Consider the following 22117-nt stretch of genomic DNA (forward strand, 5'->3'; position numbering starts at 1 on the left):
AATATATATGTTTCTATACATGAACATAAATGATATTCTCTTGCAAACTAAGATAGTTCTTATCTTAGAACCCACCATTGAGGAGCTGGAGACGGATGTCGTTCGTTTAGTCCGTAATAGATTTGACATAAGATGTCATAAAAGTCTTCTTTTATGTTGATATTTTATATTTACTTTTACATGTTACAGATTTGATACATATATTGCTTCGTTTTGTAGGGCATTAAAGATGATGATGATGAAGATATGGAAGAGAGAGAGGGACAGGGAGAGGGAGAAGAAGGGGGAGAGGAAGAGAGTGGTGATGAGGGAGAGGGAGTAGGATTGCAATTGACAAGAGAGTTGAGGGAGGATAGGGAGGAGCTGAAGGTAGAGAGGCTTTAATTAGAGAGAGATGGGGAAGAGTTAAAGCAAAAGGAAAAATATATTGATGAGATGGAGCACATGTTAAAAGAGAGAGACAAATCAATGGGGAGGGAGAGAGAACTAGTACTCAAGGAGATGAAACTAATACTAAAAGAAAAAGAAGCTTTGAAGTTAGAGAATGAAGAGTTGAATGAGAGGGCGGTTTTGAAGATGGAGAGAAAAATGCTAATGAGGGAAAAAGAAGAATTGAGGATCAAGAATAAGGTATTGAAGAAGGAGAAGGAAGAGTTAGAGGAGGATAAGGTGGAGTTGAAGAAGCAGATGAAGGCGTTTCTTATAGAGAAGACGCAGTTTTGGAAGGAAGAGTTAGAGAAGGAGAAGAAAGAGTTTGAGAAGGAAGACGAGAATTTGGAAGGTAGGGATCAGGGGAACGGAGCGGTGGATATTCAACACTCAGATGTGTTAGACGTTAATTGTAACACCCCAGATTTTTTCCAACCTGGAATTAGATGTCCTTGGACAATGAGTCAATCATAACACCTTAATTGACTTCTCAGAACTCAATCCTAAAGCCTCAAATTCCCTTTCAACCCATTTCCTTCAAAATCTCCCATTTCCTTCAAAAATCTCACCTTTCACCACCTTATTCCTCAAAATTTTCTAAGTACTTTCATATTAGACATAAATCTTAAATTTAAGGTGATGAAGAATAATACTTAAACTAAAAATTACTATGAATAGTAATTAAATACATAAAATGAGTTTTTAACCATTAACCTTTTGGAATCTCTTGAAATAAGTAGGCTATTTGGTTAGACCAGCTTCTCCTACCCTAAAAACATATATTGCACGTCAAATAACTCATTCTGGTTTGCAAAATACACTTATTTCAAATATCGGGTGGTGAATCCACCCCAGATAGGATAGCGAGCGGCGATGGCCTCGCCGCGAGCTCGCGGTCCAGCGGGCCGAGCGGGCCACAGCGGGCCGGGCGGCCCGTTTCTTGTCATTTTCTACAGTTATTTTGTCTGACTTCAAAAAGTCATATCTCGCTCGTTATAACTCCGATTTAGGTTATTCAAAAGCTAGATTTAAGCTTGATAAGTCTAATTTCATATAAAAATAACTAAAAAAATATAATAAAAATTTTAGTATAGTTAAATATATGTCATTGTGACAACTATCCGAAAATCATTAGTTTTGACAGTTGCTGCTTCTAGAATTTTTAGAATTTTTTTATAATATGAAATCTAAATTTGGTAGAGATGAAATAGACTTGATGAAGAACTACTAAAAAATAATTAAAATAATATACTAATTAAAAGTGCCAAAAAGGGGCGTAGAACTACCCTAGGACCATATTCTGTCGTAATTAAGGCATAATTTAGTTAAGTACTAAACTGAATACTTAGTAGAATTAGCTTGAACCACTTTAAATACGAACCGCAACACCCAAAATGAGTAGAACCACTAACTCTACGTTACCTAGAAACCTAAGATCAGTCTCTAAACTCAGTTGCTCTTGGGAGCATCTTGAAACTCCATATCGGACCTGAACTGCGCGTCAAAAGACCGATAACTACGAAACTATACGAATATGACCGCCTTGTTGGACTTGACAACCATTCCGAAAATCAAGTCCTAATAGTATCCAGAAACACACAACTTGAGCTCGGAGTGAAGTGTGTGAGAAACGCGAATATCTTTAAGAAATAAATCCAAACTTAAGTAAACTGAGTCGTTCACTTGCAGGTCCAAATATAAGGATTCAAACCGTCAGAATTTGACTCAATTACACCCTTAGATCAGGAAAAATTTTCAACCCATGTCAGTGTACTTGTGGCCCTGATCGAGTGCCGGTAACCGTTGAACTGAAAATGGTCCGCCACGGTCGATTTGTAAATCCGATCGGACCAAAAACTTAACCTGACCTAGATCCAACTTCAGGAAGCTTAAGTCCGACCACATGTAGAAAAGGGGCCTCCAGATGTGCTCCGTTAGATCGAAACAGACACTCTTTGGACATAACCTAAGTATACCTTGGCCCTGGGGTCATTCCCATCACTTTTGAGCCTATATAAAGGGCTTAAACCCTCTCTCTCATTCCATACGAATTTAGAAAATCTTAAGGGAGAGAAAAGAGAAAAGAGAAGGAAAGAGAAAAAGTGAGGGTGAGAGTTGGAGTTCGTTCCTGGGATTAACTCCCGCTGCTCCACGTGCTTAACCCTCATTCCTGTATCGTTATACGGGCGATTTCGATTTCGTTCTTAGGTAAGAAAATCTAAACCTAACCTGTTTTAGGGTTTTAAATAGTGTAAGTGATGAAATAGCTAACCTATTTCATGCTATAGGTTGTCGTTGTGCCGTAGACAAAGACGTAATGTTCAAACCGAGCTCGGTACGAGTTTACCGACGAAAGGTGCGAACTATAAATGTTTAGGTTATGGTTTTCAAGGCTTTCAATGTTAATAATGGTTTATGACTAACTTGATTGCCACCGTATACCCTTAGATACGATGTTTTTCATATATCACATGTGTATAAACTATGTTTACTAACTATGCATTTCATGTGTTTGTTGAAATGTTTAAATAAATATGGAATTTTGATTTGTACTTGCCATTACTAATAATCTAGTATACATAATTGTTATAGGTATGACAACTCCTATGTGAAAGGATTTGCCCTAATATATGTTATAACTAAGTTATATGATGTATGTTGAAATATGTAGCCTAAATGTTTGATAAAATGTCTGAATGAGTAAGTGTTTGATAAATTGTACTTTACAAGGGTGTTGAGATAAGCTTATCAGCTACCTTAATTATATGAATAAAATTCCTTCATGTAACCTACATCGTTACTACATTCTTTATAGCTGAAATGCCTATGTATGCTAACATGTACCCTATGTGTTTGTTGAAATGCTCATAGGAGATTTGTATTTGAGTTCAGTTGCCACATGTTGTTTGGCTTAATGTGAATACTATTGTTTGGAATGTGATTAGGGCTACGACGTAGTCCAGGTAATCAGTAATAGTTTACGATAGGTGGTCATATTACTTAGCCACGACAGAGACGCCCGATGAATCCAAGTCGTATGCTGCTAGTCGACAGTAGTTAGGCCACGCGGAATGTTTACGCACTCCATGTCGATCAAGTCAACGTGCGCTCATACCAGTCGAGCTTGTTAAGTAACCCGATTGACCCGATGTATGTTCACCATGTATGGACGTTACTGCTTGAATCTAAGGTACCAAAGTCACTAGTGGAAAATCCCTTTAACCTTGATACCTCGATCCGCTAAGACTCATGAGCCGGGCATGATGGTATGGGATACCATGGTCGTGCTGTCGGCCTATGCTGGGGTAACGAGCCTCCCCGTAGTGACCAGTGAGCAACATCGCATTGTGAGCCAAATACGGTGGTATAAGACACTGTATTCGAGTTGTCGGCCTATACTGATCAGGTGATGAGCCCTTTGTAGTGACCTCAAGCATGCTCTGAGACTACGTTTAAGCGACGAGTCTTTCCGTAGCAACTAGAGTATAAACTAGGCATACACTGATCAGGTGACGAGCCCTTTGTAGTGACCTAGAACCGCAACATTGTATGAGACTGGCTAGGACTGACGATCCTAGAATGGATCATTGTTGGGGAAATGATATAAGGGAGGTACATTAGCTTCCCAATCCTACTGTATGAATAAACCAAAGTAAGAAACCTGGCTAATCACGTGCATGTATTGCATTACGTGTGCGTTTGGCGTAGCAGGTCAAGCACTGAGGAAGTGTTTCATGCCGCGATCGTGAGATGAAGTCACTAAGGGAGCGCAAGTGAGGGCATGCATCATTAATTCATATCATTCTTGCATTAACCAGAGTACTTAGGACCTGATTATTGTATTGCGTTATCATTACTGCTTGACTGAATTGATAACATGTTAACCTTTGCTTTATTATTCCACTAAGTTGATCACTCACTCCCACGTTATGGGACAGTGTTTAAACACCAACCAGACCCTGTTGTAATTTCAGATAATGGCGCAGCCTGCGAGGCGGAGCCAGACTTTGAGGATGACGAGGAGGCATTCTCATATATGCAGTATTCAGGCGGATTTCTATAGACCATTCTGATCGACGGGACTTCAGGGCTTATACTTGTAGTGGACCATCAATTTTTAAACATTTTATATTTCGAAACAATACTTGTAACTATTTGACCTGGCAATGCGTTCATACTTTAGGGACATACAATGATTTATATATTTTATACACCGATCAGTCTTCTACTTGTGTAAATTCAACTACCCCTGGAGTATGATTTGCTGATTTAGCTTAATCTCATTCATGTTTTATGCACTAACATGGACAACATCAAATTATCATTATCTATGTTGCATAAGTGATGCGTTGAAACTCGGGAGTTGGGTACCTGCTCGACCCCCGATTTCAGGGCATTACATTAATACATGTGAGAAATAATTGTGATCTATTCCAATCTATAAGAGGAGAACTAAGAGTGTCGTGAAGTCGTCTGTCTACAAGTGTTCTCCATTCACTTCCATCTATGTCATTCAAACAACTTCAAGTAACGCCGCCGATTACAAGAAACTGAGAGAATTGTGTACTTCTCTGATACCCTTACAAGCCAAGATTGATCCATTTAGGGTTATATCGGAGGACGAACTGCATGAATTGGATAGTTGGGCCAATGTAAACAAAGATTCGGCAGAATTTATTTGGTTCAGGACCATATGGGAAAAAGATACATGGGTTAATAGCGTGGTAAGTAATTCACATACATACATTTATGTGTATTCAACTCTTATATTAGATTAGAGCTTAATTCGCTATCTTTATTAATTAGGCTATTGACAAGTACGTTGATTTCTTGGAGAAAAGGCATAGTTCATTTCCTACTTTATATACTCAGGACTGCAAGTTCTGCCCCACATTTTTTCTGGTAACTGTATGAATTGGATCATGGTTATTATGTTATTTGATTATATAATATATGTTCTAATTTAGTATTTTGTTTGTAATAGCCATGTCCCGAATTGCAAATGTCGACATTAAAAATGTATCAAGACATTAGTAGCGACGAAGAGAGTGCAGCATTACAAGTACAGAAACTCACTATGAACGGCATTGTTAAACCTCGAGAACGGCAAAAGCCCATATGGCAGTATGAACAGGTAATGATGTTGTTACAAGTTATCAACACTAGGTGTACCCATTTCTATAATTTTTATAATGATATCTTATCTTGTCAAACACGGACAGACATATATACCAATCAACCACGCCAACAGTCATTGGTAGCTCATGGTCATTGTTCACACCCCAAGTGCAGGGTTGTGATGTAGTAATAAACTCGGTAAGACCGAGGTCGAATCCACAGGGACTGAAACCTGTACATTATCTGAAAATAACCAGATCTAGAACTAGGCTAAGATGAAATCTAAACCAATTGTGATTTGAGGAATAATGGTGAAATATTAATCTAAACTTAAAGAATTCAAAGGAAGGAAACTAGGGATTCAGAGGATCCACTTGTAGAGATCAGGGAGATCTTATGCCTGCATCAAGAATTATTGAATTTAAACTGAACTTACTTGATCTGGTTTTCAAGAGATGAAAGGTATATGAATTAGAATGGATTCCATCATCTAACCATGCCCAGGAGACAAAGCAAACAACAGGATTAAACTAATTACCAACCAATCAATAGTGCATGAAAGTTAGGAAGGGTACCGTCATCCGACCATGTCTATGAGACGATGGCGAACAACAGGGTTTCTAAAAATCAAAATAAAAGGAAATGAATTATTCAAGCCATCACAGATCTACTGTAATTTAAATCACAACAAACCATTAATGACTAAAAGAATTTCTTAAATCAAAACAGAGTCAATCAGTTCAGTTCAAATCAAACCTGTAGAAGCTCCCATCACGCCACAAGCTTCACCTCTTAGCCCTAGCTAAGGGATTTAGCCTAACATAATCATAGGAAAAAGAAGAAAAATAAAGAAAAAATACATAAAAATTCCAAATACTTCTCTCTCCGCCTCTCTTTCTCTGTCTGACGTCCCCTATTCAAGCCTCCCCCCTTCTCCACGTTTGAAACTCTTTTTATAGCTTTTGGAGTGGTGAAAATCGGATTTGGGAAGCTATCGCACGCGCAGCGAAAGCCTTTTCGCAGCCAAGTTCGGGGCTTCATAACTCTCGCGTTCCTTGCATTATTTCTGTAAAATCAGCATCTCTTGGAAGTATTTTGGCTGGCCTACACGATGGACGGTTCAGATCTGTCATATGATCAAAGATGGTGGGCCACAACTGCCTGGAAAATCTGATTTCGTGGACATGCGTAGCCTTTCGCACGTCCGGCGCTGACGTGATCGGTGGGCCCCACAGAGGTATTTTCTGGGAAATCCACCCCGTCCATTGGATTCAGGATGAAATTTCGGTCAAGAATGGGTGGTTTTGAACGTCCATTGACGCGGCCCAGAGAAGAAATCACCCCAAAAATTGTTTTGAACGTCGCAGGACCGCCTGTTTGTGGCCTCTGTATCGCGAACGTGTGCTTGCATGGGTTTAAAAGTTCAACAAGGTTTTGTAGTAGTTGTGGCCGTCTACACGATGGACGGTTTGGATTGTCCACTGAGACAATGTGTGGGGCCCACTGGCGTCCGCAAAAACGGACAGCGTCCGTCCGTTACACGGCTAAAACGGCAACTGCCGTGTTTGGGAAGAAGACGCGGGTCAGCAGCGCTGACCCGCTTTTGTTAATTCGGTGCGGCTCGCGGCACGTGTGTACCTCATGTACACGCTGTGTATACAGGGCCCACTGTAATGTATATCAAAATCCAAACCATCCATTTGTTTCCTCATCTTATTTAAACCACCGAGACCAAAGTTGAGACAGTTCCAGATATCAGGTGGGCCTAGAATCAATGGTTTATGGGCTGATCTGTCAGTTGGGGCACTTCCATAATGATCCGAGGGCTAAAATTTGATATGTACGGTTAATTTATGGCCCTCAGGCCATGTATAAAGTTTTGAGCCAATCAGATGGTGAGAACTATGTGACCTTGCATTTTTCACCATTTTCGGGCCTCTTTAACGTGAATGGCTTGATTTTCTCGGATCCCTGGAGTGTAATTCCATCGATCTTGGTCCCCTGGAGTCTGTCCCTTACCTTGGGTGTCATCAGAGCGTTAAATCCATGGTTTAAGCACCCTTTATCAGTTCATGCTTGTAAATACACTCTGCATCACAAACACGATTAAATCAGGCTATTAAACGGTATCATGCTTGTAAATCCATGCAATAACTGGGTCTGATATGCAATATTTGACCCTCAACACAACCCCCAACCAGCATTTTGCTAGTCCCGAGCAAAATATGCGAAAAGTAAGTTGAGAATTACAGAACAATTTCTATAAACTCGAGTGATTTTTGTAGAATAATCCAGATATGAGAATTCCCAGATTCATGAATGTTGGATATTACTTTCTCCTAGACTCGAGCGCACGGTAAACTTCAAAATCAAGTTCAAAGTATTATTCCATTAATTAGAAAAATTCTAATCATTGAAATCTATGAGCGTATAGTGTAATCTCAACTTATCATCATTAAAATTCACTTCTCTATTTCAGGATATCATTGGTAACCAATAAGAAGATTCATGATAACCAAAACTTGCCTCACAGATCATCTTTTCATTCCTTCAGCTTTTGATTTTTCCATTAAAAGTAACGCCAAGAAGGGGAATCAAATCCTCACCTACAGGGAGCAAACCTATGATGAAGACTGTACACCCAAATTTTTCATATATCATTCATAGGGAATTAAATCTACACCTATAGGGAGCAAACCTATGGTGTAGACCATTCACTCAATCCTTTCAATTTCTCAGGTTGGTTCCTTTCAAGCTTAGTGAGTACCAAGTAAATCCTTCAATATCAAACTGAAACCTTAATGTGAAAGCGAGATGTGACATGTGAGAGCATAACTCAATCAATGTTTACAACTTCTAATTTTGGATTAATAATTCAAACTTAACTATGAAATCTAACAGATACTGAATCCAAGCGTCTTAAATTACCAACATCACGTATCTTGAAATTCCAAGTGCCCTAGATGGCCGTCAAAATCGCTTCAAATTCATATGAAATTCTAGAAAAATTTAAAAATTTTCACAATTTCTGCTCAAGACTAAGAAAATACTGATTAGGAAACCTAATCTCCCACCCCCAACCTAAAATCTACATTGTCCTCAATGTAAAAGAAATAAGCATGCAATGCACATGAGACAAAATAAGTAAATGAAAAGTGATAGGAAGATAATACCTGAAAGAATCAAGAGGCTTTCCATAGATATTTACGTAAAAGGGGGTCAGTACAAGAGAGAAACCAACAAAAGTAAAGACAAAATCCTATCTATACCACTTTCGCAGGTGCTTTCGATTGCATTTAGCATATGCAACAAGCCTTTAAACCCCTAGGTTGCCCCTAGTGGACGAGTTGTAGTCTCGTGAGGGTTTGCAGTAATGTTACCCACAAACATTGAACTAACTAATGAAATGAAATGGAATGAAAAGTTAGATTGGCTCCCATGAGCGCTAAGTTTACCGTCTATCCGAAAACAGCATAAAGGAAACTACCCTAGTCCTAAGAAAGTAAGGAAAAACTACTGAGTCAAGCCGCAAGGTTCCTCTTTCGGCCAATATCTTGATAAGTTTCTTACAGGATCATCCAAAAGCCCTTTTTGCAATAGGCTTGGACGCCTTGGAGCATGACCTTCCAGAGAAACTTATGTACCTCATAAGAAATTTTCCATTGAAGTGCTTGAGGTATCCATAGCATATACAATTCACCTGTTGTAAGACCCGTATCCTGTATCCTGTACCGTACTGTTCCGTCGATGTCCGCGATCCTTCTCGACGAATTCCAGCAACTGTGACATATAATCAACGTTTGCGCATAACCCTAAGTCGTATTTTGTAGATTTAAGTCGAATTAATCCAAGACTTACTATTGCGACCGCTCCGTCGCTGCGGTTCCAACGCCGCGTCTTGTGCGTCAAACCGACGCTTAGATCATAAGTTGGGGACCATGCATTATAATGACCGTGGACCGCGTATTGCGGGGCCCACCTATTCCATGTGGCACCAATCTCTAGGAAATTATGAGAACGATGACATCACCCTACCCTAGCTATAGCCACCCTACGTTAGCTATAGCCACCCTACCTACCCCTATCCCTTCTTACAAGTACTTATGGCTAGCCACCCTACCCTTAGCCCTTCTTACAAGCATTTAATGCTAGCCACCCTTTCTTACAAGTCATCATTACCTACCTAAGCTACTCTCCCTCTCTCTTATCTCTCCCTCTCTCCTTTATTTTTCATTCCTTCAGTTTTTTCAAAGCAACAAAGAAAAAAAAATCCCACATCCATGGTTTTTCAAGTGTGAGAAAGAGTGTTGTGTGACCTACTTTCCCTCTCCCAAGATCCTCCATCTTAGCCATTCATCTCCCATCCTCTACATCAAAGTGAAGCACAAGGACATTGGCGTTCCAACGGACCGAAGAGATCAACCGGTGGGTGCTCCTATAGGCTAGTTTTCATATTTTTATGATGGGCCAAGTGAGGCCTACCGATCAATGGTGTGGATCTCACTTGGGACCCAAAGATGTGGCCGATGGCCCACTTTGATTATTTTTGTGTATGATTGGATGCAAGGGAGGGCCCATAATGTCGGGGTCCCTCCATCACACGTGTGTCCCGCTCTTTTTTTTCTCCCTCTCTCTCTCTCACTCTCTCTTTTTTCATTTTCTTTCATATGATAATGATGTGGCCATGTGGTCCACTTGGATGGACCCCACCATGAAGTATGTGGTTTATCCAAGCCATCGGTAAGAGGGGCCCACTTCATATGCGTTGAACCCACACCATTCATCCTTGGTGGTCCACCAGAGCAGGGCCCACCTTGTATAGTCACTGCCCAAAACCGTCCAGCGTCCAGGGACGGTGGACGTTGGCTGAACCAAAAAAAAAAAGGGGAAATTTCTTTGGGTTTTGGGGCGGACCGCTCATGCAGGTCCCACCTTGATGTTTGTGCTTAATCCACGCCGTTCATCCCATTCAGGGGATCATTTTAGGTGTTGAGCCTAAGGATGGGACTAATCCAATTTTTTTGGTGGGCCAGAGCATACGAAAACAACTTCTTTACCGTCAAAAATCACCATACCGTCTCTGTACTCCGAAAAATACCCAATGTTGGGCTTGTTGGGTTTGTTTTGAGACCCAGCAATTGATAGTTGGGACGGATCCACCTGATGTGGGCCCCGCACTCGAAAAACCCCAAGATCATGGATTTCAAAAAATATATAAGGGCAGCGCCTGCTGCCACTGACACAGCAGCAGACGCTGCTGCGTTTTACACGGGCGGGCGGCCAAGAGGTAGGGACCCACGGCTCCATCCGTGGGCCCCACCATGATGTATATTTTGTATCCACACCGCCCATTTGGTGGGCCACTATCTGATGTGGACCCCCTCTAAAAAAATCAGGCCAATCCAACGCTCGGGCGGCCCACATCACAAGAAACAGTGTGAATTGAACTCTACCATTGAAACCCTTTTTGGGTCCACAGAAGTTTCAGATCAAGCTGAAATTTGTTGTTCCCCTTCACCCTAGCCCGTGTGACCTTATGAACGGATCGGATGGAAGATAAACGCTATGGTGGGCCTCACATGGGACCCACAGTGATGCATGTGTTACATGCCCACCGTCCAGACGGACGGTGGGGCCTACTTGATGTATGTGTTCGTCCGCACCGTCCTCCTGGACGGTGGGACCCCCTCCCTGCTGCACGTGAGTGTGCACGTGTGTGCACGTGTGTATGCATGTGGGTGTGTGTGCACGTGTGTATGCATGTGGGTGTGTGTGCACTTGTGTGAGTGTGTGTGGATATACATACATACATATTTATATATATATATATATATATATATATATATGTATGTATATATATATAATATTATATTATTATTATATAATATTGTATATATTTACATATATTAATATTATATAATATATATATATATATGATGGTGGGCCTCTATGGGCCCCACCATGATGCATGTGTTGCATCCAAGTTGTTCAACCATATGGCCGTTGTTGAGGCCCACTTGATGTGTACTTGTGGCCGTTGTTGAGGCCCACCTGGATGTGTATTTGTGGCCATTGTTGAGGCCCACCTTGGTATATACATAAGGCCCATGTGATTCGACCCATTTGAAGTATTTAAAGGCCCATGGGTTATGGCCCATTGCAATGTACATAAGGCCCACTAATGCGGCCCACTTGATTTATATAAGGCCCATATGAGATGGCCCATTTGATGTATCTGAGAACTATGGGTCGAGGCCTAATGAGATGTATATTGGTCCATTGCAATGTGTGATTTCCTATGGTTTGTGTAATGGTACTTTATGGCGGGCTATGCCTTGGGAACAATGTTGGTTTGACGTCCACATTGTAAAGATAATGTTGGTTAAATGTCCGCATTGTCACACTCCTTAAGGCCCACTGATAGGTCCATACTTATACTCTGCAGGCCGTCTAGGCCCATCTCTGTGATACGCAGAGCCCATCCCTATATGCATGTTTAGTATAGATCCATGATTTATTATCATACGCATCATATGTATGACTGGTATGAGGAGTGATTGATCATAGCATATGCCTTCGGGCAGACTGTTACGAGCTCCCTGATAGGCGAAGTTGCCCTGCATGAGCGCATGGTTTACGCAGGACTATTGCATGACTGATAGTATGATTCATGCACTAACATTTGTGTGATTGTAATTACTGTATGCCCTAGCCACATCAGGGCCATAGCCTCCACAGACACATCGTGGATGGCAGGATTGGAAACTGAAAATATTTGGTTCTAGCATACGGGCGCCGTAGACGTCCCTGGGTGAAAATCCCTAAACCCGATGGTACCAGAGGATAACTCCAACGTCGAGACCGAGTGGATATACGAGCGCATGAGGGCCGAATACCAGGAGGCCGCGTCTCCCATTGTGTCGTGGTCAGTTGGAAAGGAGTGTGGCCTTACTCGCCCGATGGTAGGGGCAATACTAGGCTGAGTTTGACCAGCTCGCGAATGGGTCCGCTATCGACGTGCCGGATAGGTATTGGCAGACTATTGGTCAGGCGGATAGTGAGGTTTCTTACTCTCACTTGGACTGTGCGGCTAGGAGAGCGACAATGCCATTTGGAGTGTATTGAACCCCGGTGATTATCCAGACTGATAACTGTATTGACATGAGGATTGGCATGCTTGAGCTGCATCTTGCATCACATGGTCTTGGTATGGCCGATAGCATTCATGCCTTGCATCACATAGCTTTATTATAGCTAATAGCATTCATGGACTTACCGCATATTTTCGTATTACTATGATATTGTATACTTGGCACTTGCCTTACACACACTTTCACCACCCTCTAAGCTTTTGTAAGCTTATGCACGATAGATGCGTGCAGGTGGCGTTAGGTTGCAGCAGCGTTGAGCTCGGAGCGTGCAGCAGTCTTCTGGAGCTTTTAGAGTTTTGTCACTTTCAGTATATTGTATTTCCCCTTTTATACGCCTTGTACTTAAAGTTTTTGTTCATAGTGGATTTTGTGATGGTGTTCTTGTGGTTATTGTTCGTGGGTTATGCTTGTGGTTATGCTCATTACGAATCAAATTGATGTTGAAAATCCTCCTTGTAGCATCCCAGGATTGGAACCTGGCGTATGGGCGCTGGGAGCCGAGAATGAGATTCTACGGAGGCTGTCGGCGCCGGATTCGGCGATCGGGAATTTTGTGAGCCCGGTTTCCGAGTTTGGGGCGTGACACCTGTGACAGAAGAAGTTTCATCGTTAGTATCCCATAGTGAATCAGAAACTACAGGTAGATAAAGTTTAGAAAACTTCGCAAGAAGTAATGTAGTCTCAACACATTCCGAAGTGTCAGTCTTCGGTTCAATTTTCAGTTCCTCCTCCCTTAATGGTAAACATTCAGGATCTGTGGAAGAAAGGGCTTCAGAGTAAGGGTTTGCTTAGTCCGTGACAACCACTGAGATAGTGTCATGCAAGGAGTCCACATTTTCTTGTATCATAAGGTCATTGGAATCCACAAGGTGTGCCAAGCATGAGTTCAAAGATGTGGGAAAGTCAGCTGGGAGTGACTCGTCTCCTGCATCGAAATCTGTGATGATGAGCTCAAGGATTCCATCGTCTTTTGAAGTGGATGGACGCATGGTCTCTTGCTCCAGCCCTACACAGACAGATAGAGGGTCAGTAGACAAAGTATTGATGTGCGGACTCTATTGAAGAGAAAGTGAATCGTCAAAATTCAATAGTTCAGATGGTAGCCTTAACTGGGTGGTTTTAAATTCCAGAGTCGTATCGAGTGACTCGTCCATCTCCCGAATCATAACATCATGTAATTCAGGGGAGTGGTCCAAACATGTCTCACAAGAGATAGAAGGGTTGGTTGTAATGAGCTCACCCACTTTTAAATCCGATATGTCAGGTAAGTGGAGTAGCTCATTATGACCACTCACTACGTGCACTTCTTGATCATTGACCTGGACCAAACTTGAGATTAATTCCAGGGGAACTGGGGCTGCACATTCATGATCGTCATCCCAATACTCATCATATTCTGGTTCAGTGCAGTGCACATTTGGGATGGGATCACTTTCCTCGCATTCTATTCCCAGATTGGGTTGAGGTTCACATAAACCAACCTCTCCCTCATCATTAAAATCTAGTGTATCCTGTGAGTGAAGTATATCATCATCATTATATTTGAAAGACACCCATGTATCTCCACCATTCTTTTGAACAGTCATTGAGATCGACTCATCGGGGAATTGAACCATATGCTCATTGATGGAATCCAACTCCTCATTCCAAATTTCAGATTTCTTCAAAAGCGAGTGAGGATCACTTTCCTCGCATTGTATTTCTGGATTGGATTGTAGTTGGGATGAGCGAGCTTCCTCTATCCTATCGAGGCGCAAATTGAGTGCTTCCATTACTTTTCTAATTTCAGCAAGACACTGCATGTTATGCTGAAATGAATTCTCTTGGATCGTTTCTGGTTGGTTCTCAAAGGTAGGGTATCCAAGAGAATAATCATTACAACATGTTGTTGGTTCATCTTCCCAGTTTTGATGGTTCCACTGGTTATAGTCATACTGATCATACATGGGAGAACATGATGGTTGATAATAATCCTCATTCCCATAATTATGATCGTATACAGACCTATTAGCCGATGGAGCATAACGTTCTAGTCGGTTCTCGATGTCGGTTCTCGATGGAGAAGAATCTTGATGTATACGTTGAATTCCAAAACCCTCAGGCATTCCCCAAAACTGTTTATCCATCTCAGCATAGACACGTACCCAAGCTTCCATAGTGAACTTTAATTCTGATTCTAATCCTAGAAGAAAATAAAAAATTCCTATAGCAGTACAGAAAGTAAGAGGAGAAGTTAGAAGGATGTTACCAAATGAGAAGTTCCTATGTTAAGATCCTGCAAAAGAAAACAAAAGAGATTAGTCTCTAAAATAGAAAGTCTAAAGTTAGAAAGTTCCTACAATTGAAATAGAAAGTTAGTTTTTTAAAAAGAAAAGTTCCCTAAACTCTAAGCTAAGTTAATTTCTAAAAAAAAAGACCCAGAATTAGAAAGTTTATAAAATAGAAAATCTAACCCTAAAATTAAAAAGTTTCTAAAAATAAACTAATTCTTAAAAAAGAAAGTTTTCAAAAATAAAATAAAGGAAAGATGAGTTAGTTTCTAAAATTAGAAAGAATTTCTAAAAAGGGAAATAACTAACCTAGTTTCTAAAAAAATAAAAGAGGAAAGTTTCTAAAAATAAACTAGTTTCTAAAAATAGAAAAATACTAGAATTAGAAAATTTCCAAAACTCAACCCTAATTCTAAAAATAGAAAAAGTAGAGGAATAAGAAAGGGATTACCAATTTAGAAGTTATTTCAGGATCCTACAAAACAGGAAAACAGGTTAGTTTCTAAAAATAAAATAAGAGTTCCTAAAAATAAAATAAAATAAAAACCTTTAACCTAAAGTTAGTAAAATCCTAATCCTAACCTAATTCTAAAACTAATTAATTTTAGAAAAACGTAACCGTCAATCCCCGGCAACGGCGCCAAAAACTTGTTCACACCCCAAGTGTAGGGTTGTGATGTAGTAATAAACTCGGTAAGACCGAGGTCGAATCCACAGGGACTGAAACCCGTACGTTATCTGAAAATAACCAGATCTAGAACTAGGCTAAGATGAAATCTAAACCAATTGTGATTTGAGGAATAATGGTGAAATATTAATCTAAACTTAAAGAATTCGAAGGAAGGAAACTAGGGATTCAGAGGATCCACTTGTAGAGATCAGGGAGATCTTATGCCTGCATCAAGAATTATTGAATTTAAACTGAACTTACTTGATCTGATTTTCAAGAGATGAAAGGTATATGAATTAGAATGGATTCCATCATCTAACCATGCCCAGGAGACAAAGCAAACAACAGGATTAAACTAATTACCAACCAATCAATAGTGCATGAAAGTTAGGAAGGGTACCGTCATCCGACCATGTCTATGAGACGATGGCGAACAACAGGGTTTCCAAAAATTAAAATAAAAGGAAAGGAATTATTCAAGCCATCACAGATATACTGTAATTTAAATCACAACAAACCATTAATGACTAAAAAAATTTCTTAAATCAAAACAGAGTCAATCAGTTCAGTTCAAATCAAACCTGTAGAAGCTCCCATCATGCCACAAGCTTCACCTCCTAGCCCTAGCTAAGGGATTTAGCCTAACATAATCATAGGAAAAAGAAGAAAAATAAAGAAAAAATATATAAAAATTCCAAACACTTCTCTCTCCGCCTCTCTTTCTCTATCTGACGTCCCCTATTCAAGCCTCCCCCCTTCTCCACATTTGGAACTCTTTTTATAGCTTTTGGAGTGGTGAAAATCAGATTTGGGAAGCTATCGCACGCGCAGCGAAAGCCTTTTCGCAGCCAAGTTCGGGGCTTCATAACTCTCGCGTTCCTTGCATTATTTTTATAAAATCAGCGTCTCTTGGAAGTATTTTGGCTGGCCTACACGATAGACGGTTCAGATCTGCCATATGATCAAAGATGGTGGGCCACAACTGCCTGGAAAATCTGATTTCGCGGACGTGCGTAGCCTTTCGCACGTCCGGCGCTGACGTGATCGGTGAGCCCCACAGAGGTATTTTCTAGGAAATTCACCCCATCCATTGGATTCAGGACGAAATTTCGGTCAAGAATGGGTGGTTTTGAACGTCCATTGACGCGGCCCAGAGAAGAAATCACCCCAAAAATCGTTTTGAACGTCGCAGGACCGCCTGTTTGTGGCCTTTGTATCGCGAACGTGTGCTTGCATGGGTCCAAAAGTTCAGCAAGGTTTTGTAGTAGTCGCGGCCCTCTACACGATGGACGGTTTGGATTGTCCACTGAGACAATATGTGGGGCCCACTGGCGTCCGCAAAAACGGACAGCGTCCGTCCGTTACACGGCTAAAACGGCAACTGCCGTGTTTGGGAAGAAGACGCGGGTCAGCAGCGCTGACCCGCTTTTGTTAATTCGGTGCGGCTCGCGGCACGTGTGTACCTCATGTACACACGCTGTGTATACGGGGCCCACTGTAATGTATATCAAAATCCAAACCATCCATTTATTTTCTCATCTTATTTAAACCGCCGAGACCAAAGTTGAGACAGTTCCAGATATCAGGTGGGCCTAGAATCAATGGTTTATGGGCTGATCTGTCAGTTGGGGCACTTCTATAGTGATCCGAGGGCTGAAATTTGATATGTACAGTTAATTTATGGCCCTCAGGCCATGTATAAAGTTTTGAGCCAATCAGATGGCGAGAACTATGTGATCTTACATTTTTCACCATTTTTGGGCCTCTTTAACGTGAATGACTTGATTTCCTCGGATCCCTGGAGTGTAATTCCATCGATCTTGGTCCCCTGGAGTCCGTCCCTTGCCTTGGGTGTCATCAGAGCGTTAAATCCATGGTTTAAGCACCCTTTGTCAGTTCATGCTTGTAAATACACTCTGCATCACAAACACGATTAAATCAGGCTATTAAACGGTATCATGCTTGTAAATCCATGCAATAACTGGGTCTGATATGCAATATTTGACCCTCAACAGTCATTCACCCTAAAGACTGAGAAATTGTTATTTTCGACAGTTTATATTCGAGGGCACTCAGTCGATAAAGGGAATATATCGAGTTGATGAAGGAAGACTTGCCTATATTATTCCATGTCGCAGGAGATATGTCTACGTTGGATGGGAAGACTTGGACGGTCAGAGAAGAGACTTCTATACTAAAGTAGAAGAACGGATATAATTGTGGTATATTTGTCATGAAATATATTGACATTTTATGCAGCGATCAAATTTTATCAGGGATGGACTTGGAGAAATTCACTCATATCTTTAAGAACTCAATAGCCTATGATTGCCTGAGTGTCCACAAAATATGATATATTTATCTTAGGCATGAGAGGAATGAGAAAATTTTGTGAAATGTTGTAAATTGTTATAAATGATGTCTTGTAAAATATTTAGGGTAAAATGATGTAAATGGTGTCTTGTATATTTTGTCATAAATTTGTAGTAAATGATGTCTTCTTAATAGTGATTTCATTATGAATGGTGATTTGTTTGTATATTAGATAATTTCATCTACTCCGCAGTCAATTTACTTCACTTTGCAGTCAAAGTCCTTCACTTCACGGTGAATTCCGGTGAATTTCCTTCACTTCACGGTCAATTCCATTCATTTTGCGGTCAAATCCCTTCACTTCATGATCAATTCCATGCATTTCGTGGTCAATTCCCTTCACTTCACGGACAATTTCATGCATTTCACGGTGAATTCCGACGAATTCCCTTCATGATCAATTCCAAACATTTCGCGGTCAATTCACGTCACTTCATGGTCAATTCCATGCATTTCACAATCAATTCCAGCGAATTCCCTTTACTTCACGGTCAATTCCATGCATTTCGCAGTCAATTACCTTCACTTCATGGTCAATTCCATGCATTTCACGGTCAATTCCGACGAATTCCTTTCACTTCACAATCATTCCATGCATTTCACAGCCAATTTCGATGAATTCCCTTCACTTCACGGTTAAATGCATGCATTTCGCGGTCACTTCCCTTCACTTCACGGTCAATTTCATGCATTTCACGATCAATTCCGCCGAATTTCCTTCACTTCACGGTCAATTCCATGCATTTCGCTGTCAATTCCCTTCACTTGACAGTCAATTCCATGCATTTCATGGTCAATTCCATGCATTATGCGTTCAATTGGCTTCACTTCATGGTCAATTCCATGCATTTTGCGGTCAATTCCATGTATTTCATGGTCAATTCCATGCATTTCACAATCAATTCCCTTCACTTCACGGTCATTTCCATGCATTTTGCGAACAATTCCAGCAAACTCCCTTCACTTCACGGTCAATTGCATGCATTTCACAGTCAAATTCCCTTCACTTCACGATCAATTCCATGCATTTCACTGTTAATTCTAGCGAATTTCCTTCACTTCACGATCAATTCCATGAATTTCGCGGTTAATTCCCTTCACTTCACGATCAATTCCATGCATTTCATAGTCAATTCCATGCATTTCGCGTCAATTCCCTTCACTTCGCGGTCAATTCCATGCATTTTGCAGTCAATTCCCTTCACTTCATGGTCAATTCCATGCATTTCACAGTCAATTTCGATGAATTCCCTTCATTTCACGGTCAATTCCATGCATTTCGCAGTTAATTCCCTTCACTTCACTGTCAATTCCGGAGAATTCCCTTCACCTCACGGTCAATTCCATGCATTTCGCGGTCAATTCCCTTAACTTCATGGTCAATTCCATGCATTTCGCAGTCAATTTCATGCATTTCGCGGTCAATTCCCTTCACTTCATGGTCAATTCCATGCATTTCACGGTCAATCGCCTTCACTTCACGGTCAATTCCATGCATTTTTCGGTCAATTCCAGCGAATTCCCTTCACTTCACGGTCAATTCCCTGCATTTCGCAGTCAATTCCCTTCATTCATGATCAATTCCATGCATTTCGCGGTGAATTCCAGTGAATTCCCTTCACAACACGTTCAATTCCATGCATTCGCAGTCAATTCCCTTCGGTCAATTCCATGCATTTCGCGGTGAATTCCCTTCACTTTGTGATGGATTCCATGCATTTGGATCGTTGAAAGTGTCGAATGATATAAGAAGTCAAATTCGCTAAATTGGCCCAAGCACTTCAAAGGTTTTGATCTGTTGAAATGGCCCAAGCTTGTCAAAGGTTTAGATCACTAGAAATGGCCGGATCATATGAAAAGTTTGGACCATTGGTAAAGAAGAAGAGAGTCCTACAAAATTTAGGGCATGGATCAACTTGGCATATCCATTGAAGAGAGTTTGGATCACCAAATGAGCCGAATCATATGAACAATTTGGATCCATTAAATGGCCCAGCATATCAATGTTTTTAATCCATCGAAATGGCCTATGTCAAAGGTTTGGATCACTATAAATGGGCAAAATAATATGAATCTGGATCATTGTAAAAAGAAACTTAATTATTCAAATTGGTGTGGGCCCCACCAACATTATTCCAATTCAAATAGGTGTGGGGCCCACCAAAAATATGTGCAAAAGAGGCGAGGCCCACCAAAATTGGTAAGGGGTGGCAGCACTAATGTCTCCCGGACTTCCAGTGTTCGGCGGCACTAGCGCCGAATCAGTGACAGTGCTGCACGGACCGCGGTAGTGCGCCATCCCCCCTGCTTAAAATTTTTGGTGGGTCCCATTGTGGGTCCTACTTTTACTTGTTTTGTCTTCTATTAATTTCCTTCCACACGCCCAACCACTCACAACCCTCTTTACCAAACCCTTTCTTCATCTCCCTTCCTAAAACCCTCTACCATCTACCGTCATATCATCTTCTAAAAACCTCTCCATCTTCCAAACCTATCTTCTTATTTTCACAACCATCTTCCCATCCCATCTTCCAAAAACCTCTCATTTTCTAAAACCCCTACCATATACCATCATCTCATCTTCCAAAAACCTCTCTCTTCATCTTCCAAACCTATCTTCTTATTTTCACAACTATCTTTCGATCTTCCAAACCCATCATCCTCATGGGAATTATTGCATTATTTTCTTCCATCTTTTCCATCCCCATGATTATCTATCTAATGGGAAAAAAGAGAGTGGTTCAAGTAGGTCCATCGTCTCCTCGAACCGAAACAAGGGTGAGGCAGGCCACTGAGAATGAGGCGAGTCCATCATTACCACCTATTCAAAGAAATTCAAGAGGGCCAATGTTAAAGTTCTTCACCACCATGTCGTGAGAGGAGGACGAAGAGGGTTCACGATTAGAATGTTAGGCCATTGGATGCTGGTCGATATTGCGATCGAGAAGTGGTCTTCAAAGTCACGGTGGGGGACCATCTATTTGTCAAAAATAACGTGCTAGATCGACTCTTACACGGTGGTTGGGGAGCTGTTTTTTAAGGTAAGTCTCGAGTTAGTGAGCATGATGTAAGGTTTTTCTACTCACGAATTTTTAACACAAGTCTCAACCCACTCGGATTTGACATTTCATATGGAGACACGGTACGGCCCATCTGTGTACAACACATTGGGAACATACTTGGCGTGTCGCTGGGAACGTTCCATATCCCCGTGAACAGAAATGACTTGAACACATCACAGCACAGGAGTGAGCTGAGCATGAGTTTGTGCGGCCACCTCATTGAGTGAAGAAGAGATAGTAGTTTCAGAAATACAGAAATGATTCTAATTTACAGAATGTTACACTACATCTTCACACATAATTTATATCCAAGAGCGGGAAATAGCATGGAGGTTTTTGTCTACCATGCAGAGATAATGTACCAGATAGGGCGTGGGGAGAATGTGTGCTTGCCCTCCATTATCCTTTACCATATAGTAAAGGCCACGAGATCAAGAAGAGGTAAATTCTCCCTCCAATTTGGCCGCCTGATTTGCAAGATAGCCCGGGATAATGAGTTCAGGACATCCAGTGACCCCTCACATCCAGAAAGAGTGATAACCGAAAACACCTTAAATCGCATGTAATGTGGCCTTAAACAAGAAGCAAGGTGGTTAGAAGAAATTGGAGACGAGATAGCCGAAGAAGAAGAAGAGGAAGAAAGTGACGAAGAGGATAAAGCTAAAGAAGAAGAAGAGGGTGATGATGCAGGTGAGGTGTCCGATGCACATCCAAGTTTAGATAAGCGTTTAAGGGCGATCGAGGCTAGTATATCTGAGATAAAGAATGATCAATACTACCTAAAGTATAAGATGCGGAGTATGCAGCGAACGATAAAGGTGATGTTGTGTTTTGTACAAAAGGAGGGAGCGTCCCCTCCAGCACAGTAAAGAGTTGTGATGGATATGGACTCTCTTACTTTGTATGTCTGCATGTATTAGCTAGCATCCTCATAATAGTCACTTTGTATGTCTGCATGTATTAGGTAGCATCCCCATGCATTTTACATGTTTCTTTGCAACTTATGTACTAAATGTCTTGTCGAATGAAAGTGGCTTTATGGAA

The 22117-nt window shown here is 41.1% G+C and overlaps 1 protein-coding gene across 1 annotated transcript; it reads left to right on the forward strand.

Annotated features, from left to right (window-relative positions):
• The first annotated feature begins 468 nt into the window (after positions 1-468).
• On the forward strand, positions 469-21942 carry LOC131247119 (uncharacterized). The gene is made up of 2 exons (XM_058247558.1): positions 469-841; positions 21659-21942. Exons 1-2 carry the CDS (start codon positions 469-471, stop codon positions 21940-21942), a joined length of 657 nt encoding a protein of 218 aa, XP_058103541.1.
• The last annotated feature ends 175 nt before the right edge of the window (positions 21943-22117 follow it).

Source organism: Magnolia sinica, chromosome 5, assembly GCF_029962835.1.
Source record: "Magnolia sinica isolate HGM2019 chromosome 5, MsV1, whole genome shotgun sequence".
In the NCBI taxonomy this organism is placed as follows: Eukaryota; Viridiplantae; Streptophyta; class Magnoliopsida; order Magnoliales; family Magnoliaceae; genus Magnolia; species Magnolia sinica.